The sequence below is a fragment of the Crocodylus porosus genome, unplaced genomic scaffold (genome assembly GCF_001723895.1).
Source record: "Crocodylus porosus isolate Cpor-Errol unplaced genomic scaffold, CroPor_comp1, whole genome shotgun sequence".
NCBI lineage: Eukaryota > Metazoa > Chordata > Crocodylia > Crocodylidae > Crocodylus > Crocodylus porosus.
The window spans coordinates 217518303-217538315 of NW_017728886.1; the positions used below are offsets into that span (position 1 = coordinate 217518303).

At 37.4% G+C, this 20013-nt stretch overlaps 1 protein-coding gene across 3 annotated transcripts in view; it reads left to right on the top strand.

The window, feature by feature from the left end:
- The window catches only part of ZFHX4 (zinc finger homeobox 4), a 177816-nt gene that overhangs the window by 138818 nt on the left and 18985 nt on the right, over positions 1–20013 (top strand). For 2 of the 3 annotated variants that reach the window (XM_019549458.1, XM_019549467.1), the window contains exons 5-8: positions 10490–10606; positions 16371–16504; positions 16657–16857; positions 19751–19868. In XM_019549458.1, the coding sequence (XP_019405003.1) occupies positions 10490–10606; positions 16371–16504; positions 16657–16857; positions 19751–19868 (570 nt within the window). The remainder of the gene's footprint in view (positions 1–10489; positions 10607–16370; positions 16505–16656; positions 16858–19750; positions 19869–20013) is intronic. The other variant, XM_019549475.1, reaches the window with a different exon arrangement.

The window sequence follows — 20013 nt, forward strand, 5'->3', positions numbered from 1 at the left end:
TTAGAGTCTATTGTAAGAGAAGTTCTGAATGATGAGGAAGTATACAGTCTCAAGTCTCAGAAAAAAATTGATGATAGAGCACACTTTAAGAAGTGACAGAGAAATTTCAAAAAGGTCAGTTTGAGTAACTGCATAAACTGACCCAATTAATATAGATGGGAGGGGGGTGCTTTTCATTATATTCTTTGTATAATTCTCAGCATTTGTTTTAGGAAAGGTTTTTCCCCAGTCCCTCTGCAGTCAAAGCATGTATACTTCTCTACCAGAGCCGAGGCTCTGTGTGTGTGTGTGAGTGTGTGAGCGCACGCGTGCATGGATACATGTGTGTGCGCGCACGCACAAGCATACGTACATTTCCTGGCCAGTTAAAGCACTCTATGGATGTAGTCTGTTTCTAGTGATATAGTGGCATCCAATCCACACTAAAATGTGTTATATATGATCTGTGAGCAGCTATTGCAGGTGTCATCTTAAGTGAGGATTTGAAAGCCCATGGGAGGAGTCTTTGGCAACAACACTCTTACACACACTCAATTTTATTTTTGTTTGGGTGAATGATTAGAAGTATCTACACTGTCCTCAGCAAAAATAACCCCCACAAAGGCAATGATGCGATCTCCATATCCTCAAAGCAGCTTAGATTTTCCGTTGTGAATATTGAATAATTTAAGTGGTATTTGGAGTGAACAGTTTGCAAAGAATCCGTAGATCATTATAGTTCCACAAAACATTTGTTAAATAATTTGGAACAACAGATATTTCTGTGAAAAGTATTGTTTTCAAATTGTTCAAGCACAGAAAAGGGCTAAATTAAATTAGTATGATTCACTGCAAATAGTTCACCCGGTTCTGCCTGACACTAAACTTCAAGAAATGGAAACTTTAAAACTGATGGAAGTTAATTTAGTCACATGACAAGGCATAGAACAAGGATTTTTCAGATCAGAAAAAGTATCCTTTAAAAATGGAAATCCAGTCAAGTGATGTTAATAGAACTGAACATACAGCTTGGCTAAGAGGAACAAATAAGCAAAGATACATAGTAAAGACAAATAGGAATTGTTTAACTACATCAGAAATAGAAAGCCTGAAGGAGAGTCATTAGGTCTGCTAGACCACCGGAGTGTAAAGGAGTCAATCAGAGAGGACCCAGAGATGGAAGGGAAGCTAAGAAATTCTTTAAGACCGGTCTTTATCAAAAGATAAAGGAGAAGTACATACACTACAAATGTTCTTTTGGGGTAATTCTGGGGATGTATTGTTAGTGAAAGAGAACCAGGAAAAATCTACTATGTAAAAGCAGTAGAGAGCAGTGAATCTTTTGGATTCCTCTACACACATGGAAATTATGAATGGGAGTGCCATCATCACCTTTAACATGATGTCTGTTACCTAATCTTAAGTAAGATGCATAAGAAATAGAAATGTCTGGGGAAGAACAGAAATTACTAGAAATGAGGAGGCAAAGAAGGCCTATGAAAAGAAATGAACCTGGAATAAGGTAGAGGAAAAAGAGGTATATGAAACAGTGAAGGATATTATAAAGACCCACTTAGAATTTCATTGTTTTTTCTTTCCTGTAAGACAAGGGGGAAAAAAGCACACAAATAGAATATTTAAGTCCCTAGAGAGACTTGTATTAGCTTCAGTGGTCTTTGAATTAGGCCTAAGTATTGGATAATGTTTGACAATACTGTGTATATGATTAACAAATGAGGTAAAAAATTGTGTTTCAAATACCCTTGATTAGTTTTCATGCCAGGAAACACTAAAAGTCTCCATACCCTACATTGATGGGAGAAACAGCAATTTCTATGACCCATAATGGCAGCCAAAAGACAAATACAGATGAACTGGAAAAGTTAAACTACTCTCAACATAGATTCATGCTTCAGTGCCTTTTCAGGGGTAGCCAAGTAAGAGAAGTCTTCATTTTTGCATAATAAATGATTAACCGTACATGTCCAATCACATCTGGAAAACATTGCTAAGTTGCATTCTGAATAGCTGACATTCTCTGTTAATAGTTTTGTCTGCATAATCTGCTTTTCCTTATTGCAAAACATTTGATAAACTATTAATATAAAAATAAAATTACAGAGTACAATTTCCCAATTTATTATAAGGCTGTGTTTAACTTAGAATTAACTTACCAAAATGATTCCCACATATCTTCACAATAGGACATAATCCTTTTTTGAACCAATTCTCAGAGAGTGGGAGGAAGAATAGAGAGCATTCTATCCAACCCAGTAACTAAAGAAGGGGGGAGCATGCTCACAGGAACCAAAATGGAAAAGTTGCCACTCCCTTTTATTCGGAGGACATTCTCTCTCAGTCTCCAGCAGCTAGTGGAAGTCTGTGGTGGTAAATATGGTTTAAAAAGAAAAAGACAGACTAGATTATCCTAATGCATCTCTTCTATCTTTCAGAAGCAAAGGGAAGAAAATACTCTTCCTAGTTAACAGCAAAGGATAGGAAAGGGGAAAAGGGAGAAGACAGAGGCCTTCACTTAGAGGTACAGTGTGTGGCAAATGAGAAATAAGAACATATGCAGGTGGAGCAAGTGGACACTATAGATATAATAAGTGACATTAGTTGGCAGAAATACTATCACTATATGTCAATACGGCACTGCCTACTACAGAACTGCCACGGGCACAATTCTGTAACATAATAGTATTTCAGTAAGACAAAAAATAATTGTGTAACATTTCTGAAAAATCCGCAAGCTTAAAACAAAGTACTGGAGCAGGGAAGGCACTTTGAGTCCACTTTGCATTATCTAGTGTCTGTGATGGCCATCAGTGTATTATAACCTTGTTTCCAGAATTAATCCTTGCTGCTAGTGGGACTTGTAGAGCATTTATAGAAACAGTTGCTAATTTACTGGTGGTGTTATGCATTGCTCAGATACATTTTCTCTAGGAACGAGGACCTTTGAAGATAACCTTAAAGAACAAAATTGGGAGTGACCACAGATTATGTCCAGACAGCTATTTCCTTGTAAATATATATATAGTACTTTGCAAGTTAAGTTGTTCAATCATAGAAAATTAGGGTTGGAAGGGACCTCAGGAGGTCATGTAATCCAACCCCTGCTCAAGGCAGGACCATCCCCAACTAGATCATCCCAGCCAAAGCATTGTCTAGCCAAGCCTTAAAAACCTCCAAGGATGAAGATTCTACAACCTCTCTGGGTAACTTGTTCCAGTGTTTTACAACCCTCCTAGTAACAAAATTCTTCCTAATGTCTAACCTAAACTTCCCTTGCTGCAATTTGAGACAATTACTCCTTGTTCTGTCATCTGCCACCACTGAGAACAGTCTACCTCCATCTTGTTTTGAACTCTGCCCCCCTACCCCTCAGGTAGTTGAAGGCTGCTATTAAATCCCCTCTCAGTCTTTTCTTCTCTAGACTAAATAAGTCCAGTACCCTCACTTTTTCCTCATAAGGCATGTCTCCCCCCCACACTATTGTTGTTGTCCTCTGCTGCACCCTCTCCAATTTGTTCACATCGTTTCTGTAGTGGGGGACCAAAAACTGAACACAGTACTACAGATATGGCCTCACCAATGCTGAATAGAGGGGAATAATCACTTCCCTTGACCTGCTGGGAACAATCCTACCAGTGCAGCCCAGTATGCCATTAGCTTTCTTTGCAGCGATGATGCACTGTTGGCTCATATTCAGCTTTTTGTCCATTGTAACCTCCAAGTCCTTTTCTGTAGAGCTGGTAACCAGCCAGTCAGCCTCCTACCTTTACCGGTGCATGGGATTGTTCTGTTCTAAGTGCAGGACTTTGCACTTGTCCTTGTCGAACCTCATGAGATTTCTTTTTGCCCAGTCTTCCAATTTGTCAAGGTCACTCTGCATCGTAGCCTTACCCTCCAGAGTATCTACTGCTCCCCCCAGCTTGGTGTCATCTGCAGACTTGCTGAGGGTGCATTCTGTGCTGTCTTCCAGGTTGCTGATGAAGACATTGAACAAAATATGGGGCACTCCACTTGATACTGGCTACCAACTAGACATTGAGCCATTGATTACTACACTCTAAGCCCGATGCTCCAGCCAGTTTTCTGTCCACCTTATAGTCCATTTGTCCAGCCCATACTTCCTTAACTTGCCTGTGAGAATGTTGTGGGAGACTGTATCAAAACCCTCCCTAAAATCAAGTGGAACACATCCACCGGTCTCCCCACATCCACAGAGCCAGTCACCTGATCGTAGACAATCAGGCTGATCAGGCATGACTTGCCCTTCGTGGATTCATGCTGACTATTCAGATCACCTTCTTCTCTTCCAAGTGCTTGGAAATGGATTCCTTCAGGATCTGCTCCATAACTTTTCCAGGGACTGAGGTGAGGCTGACTGATCTGTAGTTCTTTAGATCCTCCTTTTTCCTTTTCTTAAATATGGACATTATGTTTGCCCTTTCCCAATCATCCGGGAAACTCCTGATCACCATGAGTTTTAAAAGATGATGACCAATAGCTGTGCAATCTCATCAGCTAACTTCCTCAATGCCCTTAGGTCCATCCTGTCTGGCCCCATGGACTTGTATATGTCCAGCTTTTCTGAATTGTCCCTAAACTATTCTTTTGCCACTGTTGGCTGCTCATCTCCTCCCTAAACTGTGCTGCCAGGTGCAGTAGTCTATGGTTTTAACTCATACAAATGCTCATTTAGGACCAGATTCTAACAAGTCTTACTCTTGCAAATGGACCCATTGATTTCCATGTGGCTTTTCAGTTGAGAGAAGATGGTATGGTTCTGACTTGCTGAGGCAAAAATAGCTGCAAAGTGCTGTAGGAGTTGTGGCCTAAAGGATTAGAGACATTCTTTACATGCATATTTGCTTCTTACTAATGTTCAAGGTGTATACTAATTAAACTGAAAAAGTTGACTGTTTCCTTGCATTTTCCTTTGGAGGTCCAAGATGAGGAAATTTGGAATGCATTTGAATGCAATAAATGATTCAGCTAAGATCTTGAATGAGCTCTTTGACACAGAAAACTAAGCATCCTAGTCTCCCTTTGTGTTCTGCAGGACCTTATTTACAGATCTCTCTGACTTTGTACACCTTCTGGCTATAAGAGAAATTTGGGATATTCAGCATGTTAAATATCTGACTCTCATTTGTCTCTTAAATTATCTTTCAATCTCATCTTCCTGTCAAAGCCAAATATATTCACTCTTCATGAGTATCACAGGCTACATACAGACATTCAGTTTCTATCAGAAGAATTGCCATTTTCCCAGTAGAAACCACATCTGTGCAGGGTTCAAGTTTTTTCTTCTGGAGAAAAAATGGCCATACCAGTAAAAAACCCACAGAAATAACCAGCATTAAATTGCTCATGGGAGAGTTTCTCCTGGTAGACTGAACGTCTGTGCTTTCCCCTGGCTTAATTCTTACTGGCAACCAAGAGAAGTGATCACATGCAAGACTCAGGTTTTGCTAGACAAAATCAAATGCAACAGAATGTACAGTGCGATTTCATGAATGTTCCTATGCAAGGCCCGGCTTTCAAGAAGCAACAAGTGAAAGAACAACTAGAACAAGCATGTCCACCATAACCCAAAGACATAATTAGGAATAGGGCACATAAATACTATATCCTCACACACCAACTAGCTACCTTAAAACAGACCATGGTGGACATTAAACTGTGATGGAGCTGGCAGAAGGCTCCTGTGCCTTTCTAAGACTGGTGTCACTGCAGTCTAGAGAAGGCATGGGGGCAACTGCTTTCTTCATCCCATAAACAGGAAAGGTGGGAAGGAGTAGCCCCAGCTGCTCTCTGCCTGCTTTTCACATTGGAGTTCCCAGTGAGAGAATCAGGCTGGGGCTTTGCTATGCTGCTTTATTTGCTCAGCTCCCATTGTCCCCTGCCTGCTTCCCCTTGCCATGGAGCCTGAGTGCTCCCCACGCCACCCCTTGCACTCCTCTGGGTCAGCCCAGGGCAGTGCAAGGAGTGGGGCTATTCTTCTGTGGGCTGGCAATTAATTGGTGGGCTGGGGGGCATTTTCTTGGGGCTGCAAGCCTCCTGAGGATATCTGTAGCAGCTGCTGCTTTTCAGCAGCCTCTTGACAGCCTGCCCACTACCAGGTATGGGAAAGGGCAGGCTGCCAAATAATGGGCTTTCCTATGAGGAGGGGGTAGTCCAGACCTCCAGTGCCTCCTGGTTGAAGAGTTTGCCTGTGAAGTTCTCCAGCCATGGAGCTTGGTTAACATCTGTATGGTCCAACTCCTTGGCTATTTTTCTACCAGCAGGAATTGATTCCAGTAAGAAAGAATGTCTGTACATAGCCACAGTCAATTAATGTAGTTTCTTATCCATCGCACTCAATCTCATATACTCATTTACTTTTTCTTTTTCTCACATGCATACACTACAATTAGTTATCTACAACTGGTTGGTCATCCATATTCTGTTAGTCACTCACTGCTTAGCACTGGGAAGGAGCAAAGAGAAGCACGGGCAGTTGATTTTCAGTGGAGTAAAAGAAAGGGCCCAGAGGCTAGAAATCCACTGGGCAGGACTTAGGGACTCAGCTGATCAGTAGGGAAACCACACTATTGCTAAGCAGGGGAAAATGGAGATGTCTTGTTTACCTGATTACTATAGTACTCTTAAATTAAAGGAGAGACAGCTGTTTTAGATCCAACATGCTGTGCTTTAACTGGTTGCTGGTTGATGTGTTAGGATTTAGCATTTATCTGCCCTATTCCTAATTATGTCTTTGGGTTATTGTGGGAACATTTGGTCTATTTGTTCTTTTACTTGCTGCTTCCTGCAAGCCAGGCCTTGCCTGGGCCTGAGTAGGAATACTCCTGAAACAGCACTGTACATTTTGTAGCATTTGACTTTGTCTGGCTAAAACCTGGATCTTGCATGTGGATCGCACAGGATCCACACAAACAAAACTGTATGTCCATGCCTGATTTCATTAGGACTGTGACTGGTCATGTGTTTTTGCCTGCACAAATCTGACTGCAAAATATATAGCTTAATTAATTACTGTGTACAGTATAGACTATATATAATAAAGCATACAGTGGGCTAATTAACTTGGCTTCTGGAGCCTTCACTTCTGCATTCTTCATCTTTTTTATGATACTAACTACTGGAATAGCAGCATTTTTGCATTTGATTCTAAATCACTTATAAGAAAAATGTTGATAATGTTAAACTCAAAGCCCAACATCAAAAGGGATTTTCAACATTTGGATAAAATACAACCAGGTGTGAATAAAATATCATATTGCAGTAGTAAGTGTTATTAAAACCATTAAAGTACTTTGAATCCTATGTTCTATTTATTTTCAAAGCTGACATCTGTAAATGTATATAGGTAGAATTCTTGTAAATTTAAAACAGAGTATTAGGATTTGCGTCATCTGAAGCAGCATTGCATTTTTGTTGAATCTGTGACTGAAATTTTAACAACTAAATGCTTAGTAAAATGTGAAGTAAGAAAAAAAACTTTCTAAAAATTGGTATTTATGGAAACTCAGTACAGATGTGCACCCTACCCCATAGTACATTTTGGTGTTTAGGCTGAATACTTGTTTTAAGGCATGTTTGGTATTTACCCTCTTCTACAGTTTGAACAATTGTTTTTATACTGGAATTACTGTGTTTTCATTGGATTGTTTTGATCAACCTGACAGTGTAAATTTGCAGCAGTCATAGGCACTCCTGCTGTTTTTGCTAAAGAATATATGAGAAGCTAGATTATCAGTTTTTGTCCATTAAATATATTTCTGAAATGAATGCTATACATATTTTAAATGAATGCCAAATGTATTTTCTAAGAGTGAATTCCATTGAAAACCAAGGCAGCCAATTTATTCTGTGCATAATAATGATATTAATTTTTATGGTGTGTATAAGTTACATTTTGATTAGTTTTTTGTATGATTAAAAATTTGCAAAGCCTTTATGGCCCCCAGGAGCCTACCTGTAATAAACAGCTCTCACCTTCTAAACCATAAAACAGGTCTGCACTGCAGTACTTGAACGCTAGAGCTAATTGCCTTGCTACATCAAAGGGAGTACCAGAGGACTGAGAAAAATCACAGAAGGGGGATGGGGGATAGGGGGCAGCTTCACCTCTAAAGGTTATGTGTTTGTGGCTTGGTGGAGCCCTGTAAAGTTATGGCCTCAGAACTGCTGTTTGTGATTAAGTTGATGGGGAAAGTCTATCCTGCAATCTCTCCCCGCTGCTGACACAGAGTCTTTGTTCACATTCAGATTTCTCAAACTGTTGCCAGGGTCAGGCTGAGGTCAGACACCATGATGATGTATAGGAGAACATGTCTGGGAATTTCTCTCACACTTAAAACACATACCAGAAAAACAGGAGAGCACCCTGCAAAAATTGTCTGATGAGACCCAGATGATACTGTAGCTTTTCTTGTAGTACCTTCATAATTTTCTTCCTCTTTTCCTGACACACACACAATGTTTTATTAATGTGTGCCATGATAGCCCTTACAATTTTATGTCCCCTCAAGATAAGGACACTCAGTAGCACTTTGACACTTCATTTTCCAGCCCAGGGGGATTGGGCCAGTAAATCTAGTGAAAGAAGGAATGCGTCCATTCCCAAGGATGAGTCAAAAAGGAATTGCCATTGGCTGTTTTAGGCCACGGGGCCTGACACTAGATATGAGTCTCATGTGTGTGCACTTGGCATTAACACAGCCCAATCCAGTCATGATCACAGACACCCAGCATCCCAAACTGTGCTCCCCTGCCACCCTAACAAATACTCCCTCGTTTCCAGCTGTGACTAAGATGCCTACCATGTTTGATTAGCAATCATCACTGAGAGCAGAGGGGAGTGGGGAGAGGCAAAAACAGCCAGAAGTCGTTCCCCCCCCTCCCTATTTTGATGGTAATATTTTTGTGTGCATTTATTGTAAAAAGATGGCACTGCCTTTTGCAGTATTGTTTGAAAAACAAATGGATATTGATGCTTAGCTTTCCTTATCTATTGGCATAAGGGAGTCAGTGTTTTACATTTTGGCTGGTACTTTTTAAATTCAGAGTTGCAGCTTTTTCTCTTGTTCTCTTGTAATTTTACTAAAGGTTTTCCATAGAGTTGAGAAGCCGGTAAGCTCACCACTGTCATTCTCAGGGTTGTTTGCCTAAGTGTACAGTTTCAGTGCATGGTTGGCAAGTAAGGCACTAAGTAGCAATTTTTTTGTGCTCAGCTGCTACATATGACAGAGGATATTTCATTCTGCTGTCAGAATGTTATTAATAAAACATGGGGTGCGGAGAGGGCCACTATTTCCCCTTTCAATCACTATAGCATTTACAATGAAAATTTTATGCAGTGTGTAATTTTCAGTTAATGCTTGACACTTAAAATGTCGGTAGCTGCATTTTGTATGGTTCCTGAAGGGTTAATTGTATCATGTTCCCTGCATAAAAGCTTTGCTTATCAAAAGTGAATAGAAGAGTGTATGCAAATGCTTGTCTGTGACCTTTTGCCTTTCCAGGGTTAATTTATATGGTCATTAAAGATTTTATGAAATTGAGCAGCCTGGTGCTTTGAATCCCATTTTACCTTCACCTCCTAATTTATATAATTCCTACCTGAACTGGGAAATATGATTTTTATTTTTTTGTACTGCAATGAAAACAGCATGCTTTGCTGTAGGGAGTTGCAAGTCTGGTTATCGGGCATTACTCAGATTGCTAAAAATTCATTAAAATGTGACATCAGCACAGTGAGAGACAAATGATCACAGGATGAAAAGGAACAGTGGGCCTTTCATGGATTAGTGCTACACAGCCCCAGCATAGAAGCTAACCACATAAACAGATTAATCCACCAGTAGCAGCATAACTAAGATTTACAGAATAATTAAATAGGGTAGAGTTACTGTGAAGATTTCCATGTAATCTAGCTGGTGTGAACATGTAAGCGAGGTGTGGGTAATGCCGCTTCCTTAGGAGCAATATACCAAGTTGGAGCATTTACCTTGAATAGCTCCCCCTAGAGACAAAATCTGAGACTTCTCCAACAAAGCCAAAGGTTTATACCTAATACAGTACACAATTAGCATGATATAGTTATACTAATAGGATTTATATTCTAGTTTCTTTGGGGGGGAGGGACTTTAAAACACATTTTTATATGCGCTTTGTTTTGTTCAATCTGTCTTGCATGCTCATTTTAAAACTCAAATCACTCCTAGCCAACAAATACCAACGAGGCGCTTCAGATGTGTTACATTCATGAGTATTGTATGCTTTGATAAAGATATGTTTATAATTTCTGAGTAGAATCTGAAATATTACAGATTATTCATAACTAATATCAAATTTCTTTAACTATCCATTCTTTCCCCACCCCTTTTTCTTCACCTTCCCACCACTATCCTTTAGTGCTGTTCTTATTAAAAACTGTATTTTTAATTAATGTTAAATGGTCACTAAGTTAGATCTTCTCTGTGCTTATCCACAGAAGAACAAGGTGAAGATACAGAAGGGTCTACTAAAAGTATATCAGTGGCTGTTGCTGATGATAAAGACACAAGTGAGAGAGACAATAGTGAAGGCAAGAAAGCTAGTAAAGACTCTGGTAAGATGCTAGAATTTTGTCCCCCCACCCTCCCCACTTCCTCACCCCTCTTTTTTCTAAACTTATTAAATGCACTTTCATTTGAAGCTGTCTGGACATTCCCACTACTATTCATTGCATGTGCATTTTGCATGTGATTTCTATCAGTAGCCTCCCATTGACCTATTTTTAATCATAACCATCTGACAGGATAGATGCGGATAAGTTGAAGAATATTACAGGACGACCAGTGAGATTATTTTTTAATCAAATCAGTTTGTGTGCTTGTAATTTTTTAAGCGCCTTTCATTAATCTTAGCTGTACTTGTGATTCCTCTGATGGCATATTAATTTTTCATAAGCGTAGGATTAGGTACCACTTGAATTTTTTTCCTGCAATCAAATTTTGCCCCCCTTACAGCCCTAAGAATGAAGGGTTATATATATTTTGTTCCTACTGTCTGATGACTCTCATTCAAGAATCTGCCCTCTTCCTGGGCATTTATTTGAGGTATTTCGAAAAAAATACACAAAATCCAGTGAAAAAGTTTACAGATGATTCAGCCTAAGAAAGAGGAAATATCATTGAAAACGGATTATGGGTTGGGTAATTTTGATCTCCTGGAATAGACAAAGCCCAGTAATGAAAGCTACTGTCTTTGAAAACAAAACTCCTATGTCATGACATTTACTTGTGCACAAACAAACCTAGAGCCAGCATCTGGTGTAGATACCCAAGGCTTTTTCTGTGTTTGATTTGGCAAATATGTGACTTCATCCATGCTTTTTATGTATGAGATGGAAATCTATGGTCGCAATGAATATTACATTGGCTACTTTTGCTGCACGCTATACCTAGTTACATTATGTTGGATTCATTGAAGCAGAAGAAGTGCTGAAACAGGTTGAAGCCTATTAGTTTCAGGTAGTCATATATCTTTTCCTTGTATCCCAATGACAGCAGCATATAAAGGAGCTTGTATTCTCCATAAAGACATTTAGTTGTACAGGAAATGTAATTTTACATACAAAGTTACTTAAACTAGAATTAGTCCATATTGGTAATTCAGTCTTTACATATTAAAAAAATGGAAATTTATTTTAAAAATATGGATTGCTTTTTCTCTGCCAAATTAATTCAAAAGACTGTGTTAGAGATTAAAGTAAATTTGCTTGTTGATGTGCTGAGGTCAATATCTATTACAGTTTCAGAATCTCAGCAGCACTTCAGTTGTTTTATTTTTGAAATCAAGGGACTACAGAAAGTCTGATGATGACAAACATAGTGTTGAGAAAGACACTATGTTATGGTTTAAAATATATATCCCCCTTGGCTGGCTCATTGACTTGGAAGGAGCTGTCTGCAGTACTATAAAGTCATGCTCCAAAGCTGGCTTGGGTCTTTCTGGGTTGTCTGATCACTGGGTCATCCTGGACGTGTTTCAAGGGAAAGATGACAGCCACTTGACGCAAACATTTCCTATCATGCTCTCCACCTACGGGGCACTGGAATCCACTTCAGAGGATTTATCTGCCTGTTCTCTGTAAAACAAACTCATTCATAGTTGTTTAGGAAAGAGGGAGGTATTAAAGGTCCAGCGGAGAAAATGATGGAATCTAAGAGAAATAGCGTGGGGGGAATTCTCAAGATTCCATCAGGATTAGTCTATCATCTGGGCCGAGTTTAATTAGGACAAACCTATGTCCAGATGCCTGCTGGGTGCACTACAAAAAAACAGCATAATTGTTGTGCACTCCCATGTCAGCAATTACGCAGATATCCTGGCAATAAGTTCCATATAAAAACAAATGCTGAAATATAAATGATTGCTCTGATGCTTTACAGCAAGCACAGAAAATAGTTTATAGTGTAAGCACATGAGTTGACCTTTTAGGAACTTAAAAAAAAATTTAAATTAATTCTGCATATGTAACACTCAAGCCATCATCTTAATTCTCACTTAGCTGACAAGTATTTCTAATGACTGCATAACTGCTTATGTATAATTGAATGTTAATTTGGGGTTTTTTTTCATGAATTGAGCATTGAAAGTCTTGCCAAAGAATCTCAGGAAAACCAATAAATTAATCACAATCTTAACAAGTTAGACAGGAAAGTGGTGTGACCCCTCTTTAGCATAGAATCTATTAGACAAGAAAGGATTAACATGCATTTAGTAACAGTATGTTTGTGTAAGCTGTTGTGCTGTATTGCTTACCTTATCTCAAGGACTGGAGCTTTCAAAATGAGACTTGGCAATATGCAAGTTATATTTGTTGAATATTCATTCAGAATAGAAAAGCCTACTAATGCCTCATTTATATTGTCATTTAAATCTAGTGCCACTTTAGATTAATTATAATCCAAATTACAGCTCTATGCAATGCAAGAATTAATATGGAATTTATCCAGATTAATATATTTGCATTGAAAATGTAATATGTCTCTGCCATGGCTAAGGGGAGCACTTTTTAATAAGGTAGTAAACATGAGGAAGGATGGAAATTAACCTTCATTATTGCAATGAAAATTATCCTTTCATTCTGCTCTAATTAGAAAGAATACTGTACCAGTAATTATAATTTTAGAATTATTTTGGAGTTGAATAACATCATTTGATATGTCAGAAGTCTTAAATTATGCAATATTTATCAAATACATTGATTCATAAATAACAAATCACTATTTTTATTATATTTTAGGGATTTAATTTCATGAGTGAACATTTTATTGGACTTTCCCTGTTTGTTATTATTAACATAAACATTTTTATTTTTAAGTTAGGATTTTGGAATTATGAAATAGGTGATTGGATCTGAATTGCAGTAAATGTCATTTTTGTATTAGCAATCTTACTTGTGTTAAATAATTCTGTAAGTGACAGGTAGTCATTGACTAGTCTATTTCATTGTGCTTATTTATAATTAAGCTTAGTTTTTGAACTAAAAACATTGAAATTACATTATTCATCTAAAATAATGCAGTGCATTTTACACCATAAAATGAATTATGACTATTTAATTAGCCAGAGAACAACACGTAGTGTGTGGCTAGAAAAAAAAGTGTATATTTAAAACACAAATAACAACAAGGTTTAGTTTTTTCTTTAAAAAACCCCCTACATATTGGATACAATGCCAATGGAATATCTAGTTTTACACACAAGAAAATATTGCAGGTTCAAGACCTTAAAACTTACCCCCCCTGCTCTAATTAGAACCTAACTTTGTTTATTCGTGCTACACAAAACTTCTTAAAACATTGAATTCACTAGTGAAAATCCATTAGGCATTAGTATCATTTGAACTATAAGGAGGTGATTTTCCATTGCTTTGCACTACCATTATCATGTAAACTTGTGATAAGTGAGTGCATAGTACAATATAGTACTAATCTGATTTGGGTAGTGTTTTGCACTCAGTCTTCGCAGGTGAGTTTTGTGATTATAATTGGTCCTTTGGCATAATTACTATCTTCTGTAGTTGGAGGTGGTACATAATATAAACATGCTATAGCCTAAATTCTGTGAACAGTTGTATTCCAGTACATATACAGATTTTGATCTGTTTGCATAACCTTGTTTTGTTTGCATTCTTTTTAATTCACTGAAATCACATTGGACCAGATCCTCAGTTTACTATGCCATAAACATGTCAGTTCTCACTGGCTGAAACTCTGGCCCATTATCTTTACAGTGAAACATTTTTAAGGGACATGATATAGGTAAGAGACAATAGTCAACTGTTAGACATCTTTGACAGTTGGAGAAGAAGAGAGGTTAATAATTTGAACCCATCTTTCTAAAACTTGAAAAGTAACCTTTCCCTGTTAATATAGCATGTCATTTTTTATTTCCCATAATTCTCACCTTTAAGTCATTTAAATAACAATATTATACTGCCAAGTAAATAATGATGTGTTAGGAGGTTCGTATTAGCAAGAACCCAAGTGGGTACTAAAATGATGGTGTACATCATCACTATGTATATTATGCCTTTAACCATCAAGAATTGAATTCTGCAGCCCTTAAGCAGGCAAAACATACAGCCTGGCTGAAGTAAAGCTGTAGGTTCAGTTCCTTTAAAATGTCAAAATTTGCTACAGCTCCATAAACTAAGCTTTTCAAATATTAAATTGATGTTGACAAATTGGTCATTAAAGCTAGGAATATACAGTAAAAATAAAATTCTGGAGCATTCCATAATTATTAGTCTAAATTACATAAAAGCAAATAATCACAACTTTAGGAATTAAACCCAATGTGTGAGAGGTGACTGTTAATGGATATATGATAATGTATATTCATATGTTTACAAAATGTCATATGGAAAATGCCACAACATTATACTGCATTCAGTTGTCTGTCATTTGGCTTAGGGTGTCTTTTTGTTTGTTTATATGGTGAGAGCTGTCTCCTGGTTCTACTGTCTTTTCTAAGGTTCCTTTGTTAATATCTAATATTTTATAATGTCTGTATGATAGGGGGAAAATGGTCTTGCTTTTTCTACACAAAAATACAAGTATTTTCTTTATTCATCTTACCTTGTTTCTGTAACATCTGTGACCTTATTTTTTAATTAAAACTAGGTTATTGTGCAATGAGGTGCAATTTGTTCATTTATATGAACCTTATGTGGATTGAAAAAATCAAGATAAATCTTCATGCACCGCATACAATCAGATTACCCCTGGACTATATATTTACGTTGGGTCTGATAGCAATCAATGGTTTAGCTTCATTGCATTTCAAGATGTATTTGCACCCAGTTGTCCAGTGATAGTGTCCTCACCCTGGAAATAATTTAGTTGCAAATTGACTGGAAGATGGTGAAAATTGAAAGTTAAAATTAGAAATACTCATAATAAACAGTAGAAAAAAGGTCAGATGATGCCGCACTATGATGAGATTGGAATGGTTGGTAAATGAGGTTTTGTGTTTGTCGTGAGATGTATGTGACATGCCTACCCAATGCTCTTGTAATATCCAGCCTAGCAGAAGAGATTATCTGGCAAATTGACGCTGGAAAGAATTTTCTGATGGACTGGGAAATTAGAATTGCACTCTTTTCTTTGATGTGTGCAAGACTGGGCCACATTATACAGCTAGTTCAGGCATAATATTAAATATAGTGTTTAATACTTAATAGTAGAACTGTCTCTAGAAAACAATTATATTCTTGGTTTTGATTACAATACCACAGATGTTTACACCCTGAATTTTTATACTAAAGCAATAGAAAACGACTGATCTTGGTATATAATTAATAATAAGTTAGCTCTTCAATCCTGTTTTCCACAGTGGATTTTTTTTTCAGGCTCATTATATTTAGCTTGAGAATTGTAACCTAAACAGCACAATCATTGCATTGCTCAAACATTTTATAAAAAGGGAAAGATAATTAAACATTAGCTAATTCATTATTTTTTACAACAAAGATATATGAATGAAAGAGGATTTGTAATGTAATATAGAAATGTAATACAGAAATTGAGACTGAGATGCTGAAGGAAGCATTTTATTGATTAATCTTTTAAGACAATTTAAGGTTAGCTAAACAAGAAACAAGTCAATTTTAAAATATTTTATAGACTCTCCATCAAAGATAAATGTGTGTTTTTACTTTGGACTTTGAGTTTTAAAATTATTTTAATTAAATTCATTTTTCTTGCAATTATTTAACATAAATATGAGGAAGAATAATAGGCAGCAGAATCACAGTTCTTTTTGCAACATAATGCTTTTAAATTTAAAATATATTCTTAAAACTTATGTTTTCGGAACAGGAATAGTCTCACTAGAGAAGGATCCAAAAGTGAATGCTGTGATAGGGACGCAACAACTCCTTCCAGCAAAAGACGAGGATGGTGCATCTAAAAAAACAAAGCCTCCAGAGGACAATAAATTTGGGCATGAACAGGTAACTGAAATAAAATAACTTCCTTTCCTTATAGAACTCTTTCAGATAGCTCCAGAATAAAACCAAGATGATGTGCTATTAAGACAGCAATATTATCAGGTCATTAAAAGCACACTGACTAATAGCCTGCATCTTCATTTGCTGTTTTTCAGTTCTATCAGTGTCCTTATTGTAACTACAATAGTAGGGACCCAAATCGTATCCAGATGCATGTCCTGTCACAGCATTCAATGCAACCTGTTATCTGCTGCCCCCTCTGCCAGGATGTCCTCAGCAACAAAATGCATCTCCAGCTTCATTTGACCCATTTGCACAGTGTATCCCCTGATTGTGTGGAGAAACTACTTATGACAGTAAGTGTTCAAAATACCGATGCACATGCAACAGAAATGTAGCCAAACACCTTGGCAATGAATTTGATGAGACACAGTATACTGTTACCCAGAGCTAGGGGATGAGAGTCAGGACTTTTAGGTTTTGTTCCTATATCAGCCAGAAGCTTGGGAAAGTCAGTATAGCCAGATTATCCAGACTGTGGTATTTTTGGCTCAAGGAACTCATAGTTTTTTACAAACCTCAGGTTCACAAAACCTGTGTGGTTAGGATTATTAGATCCAATCTTCAGATATGAACTTAGAGGCAAGAGGCAAGTGGCCTGATTTTTCACAAAAAAATGGCATTGATCAGGATTATAGGTTTTTACAAAGCATTATTTTTTATTATTATTTTATTGGTTTTTTGACTTTTCTGAAGTATTTAATAACATCATGTTAAGCAATTAGAGTTTTAAAATAAATTCCTTGAGTTTAGATACAAAAATTAGATACTTATGTATTATATATAACAATAACATTGTATGTTTTTCATTATGCTTCATAGCCTGTATTGCATAATATTTGTAAAAGAGCTGACTAGAAAATAATTTCATTTTGCACAAAATTTTAAGGTTTTAACATTACTTTTGTTCCACAAGAGAGACCTTAGATATTGTCACGAAGAAAAAACAAGCATAAGAAAGAAGCAGACTTGCTTGAGCATATATTCAGGATTTGAGAAACCCAGGTCCAAGTCCTTATTTGGAATATGGCAAGGACTTGTATCTAGGTCTCAAATCCAAGGTGAGTGCCTTAGCCAGGGCTATTAGCTATTTAGGTGATGCATGCCCTCTTCTATTCCTCCCACATAATTTCCATCCCAGACCAAGAAACCTTCTCCAAGGAAACAGCCAAAAAAAAGAAAGCCAGGATGAATAGCTGTTGAGGCCGGAAGCCACTTTAAGTCATTCTAGGAGCTAAACTGGCCCTAAGCTGAGCTCAGAATCCAGAAGATGATGAAAATAATGTAAATTTGTCTTTTTCCCTGCCTTCACTTCTCAGTCCTATACAAAGTATAGTTCCATCAGGTCAGCAAATTTTGGCTCATCACATGGAAATCTTGCAGACATTAGAAACTTACCTTTTTTCATTTTCTAATTTTATTTTCTATTGTTTTCACTGTGCACACTACATTGGTGTTTTTCTTTCACCATTTAGCTTTCATGATTTGTGTCATCTTGTTTTACCCTTCTATCTCAGGGTCTAGGTGTGAAAAGGATCACTACCTAAAGTAGATATCTCTTTTTTTCTAAATACGTAGCTCAGTGGTTAGAGGCATCTGTTAACACTGCGCTGTTCTCTTCCCCAGTTAGTCAGTACAAGGTCCTCAAAGAGGAGAGGACAAAGACTACAAAAGGAAAAGTCAGTAAAGAAACAGGATGATTATGATAAGGGATGCATATCATCACCTGTCTGACTCCATGGAGATTTCAGGCAAAGATAATAAAGCTAGGGACAATTTTTTTTTACACACACTGACATCCTGAAGTGTTTTGGGACCTGTTGTTTGGCAATGTGACTAGGTTGATGGAGAGAATGGCCACCTTTCCTCCTCCCATTGTTTGACTGGACCATGGTTTTATACAAAATGGGTTAAGACATCAGCAAAACATCTGGTTTCTTTATGGCATCTTCCAAAGGGGGGAAAAAGGATTAAAGCCTTTGTTTTTAAATAGAAGTTTATTATTTTCCATCTATCATAAGAAGCTGGCAACAGTTTGATACAGTATTCTCCTTGCACTGTTTTATTTTTCCCCTTAAAACTGTAATCTCTCAGGGCATTTTTTCTTTATTTTTTTTTTTATTTTGAGGGGAAATAGAGGAAAGTGGGGGGTTTTCATTTCTTTTTTGTTTTTTGAGTAGTAGAATTTTGGTGAGTGACAAAGAGAGAAAGGAGAGCACCTTAATGTTCCTCATCTAAATTGTCATGTTTACTAAGAACAACATGTGCTGTCTATAGCTGATTTCCTGATCACAAAGGAAACAAAAAAAAAAAGATTTTTCAGCAAATTTTATCTCAGGTACATCTACATCTTTGGGTGGGTTTTTGCTTGTTTTTTCCCCACTTTTCCACTCAGTATAGCACCAAAGTCACTAGTCCTCAGAGGATTCTGTCTGTGCATCCATATGTGAATCGTATTTTAGTTTTATGATTCTTTTTTATCTGATTAGAATTGTTTTTTCTCAGTGGAAAAAAGTGAATATTTTTTTTCCACTCTCATCTCTCACAGTAATGGCTCAATGGATTTTGTTCAAAGGTTTTAAAAATTTCATGCTCTGGCAGACACCAAACATAAAAAAATTCAGCCCTTATGTTAGGCACTTTTATAGCTCCTGTTACCACAGTATCTAAGTGCCTCAAAATCTTCATTGTAGTCATTCTTCCAACATGCCTTTGAGGTAGAAACTATCATCCAATGTTACAGATGAGGCATTGACTAACTTGGCTGAGCTCCTACAGGGAGTGTTTGGCAGAACAAGAAATTGAGCCCAGGTATCCTGAGCACTAAGGTAGCATCCTAACTCCTAGACCATCCTGGCCATTTATTTTGAGTGTAAAATGTGCTCATGTAAAATCCACCCCAACCACTTACCTTTTCATAGGCATCAATGCCTATTCTGAGTGGCACTGAATGCCTGTAAATAGCTAATGTGTGCCACATTTCACCATTATTTTCCCCTCCCGCGTCCCTCGAGCAGACTCCAACTGTGGAGCCCTAAGATCCTGAATTATGCTGAGAGAAACCAGTGTTATCCAGGACTGAATCAAGATCTTGGCTTTGCAATGTGATAAGCTTTGATCTATGTGTGCAGTGCTGAAAAGCAGTGTGATTTCTTCTATGAATATAATATTATTTTCTTAACTTTAAAGGTTACTGTACCAGATGTTATGATGCCCAATAATATGCTATTGCCAGCAGCTGCTTCAGAGAAATCTGAGCGTGACACACCTGCAACCATCACAGCTGAGGGATCTGGGAAGTATTCAGGTATGCAAGAGAGGCCCAGATGTGCAGAATCTAAATACAAGTGATTTTTAGAAAACTTCTTGTCTCCTTCCTTCCTTCCTTATTATGTACACTAACAAAACCTGATGGAAGAAAAGTAGGAAGATGCTATGTAAGGCCTGAATTT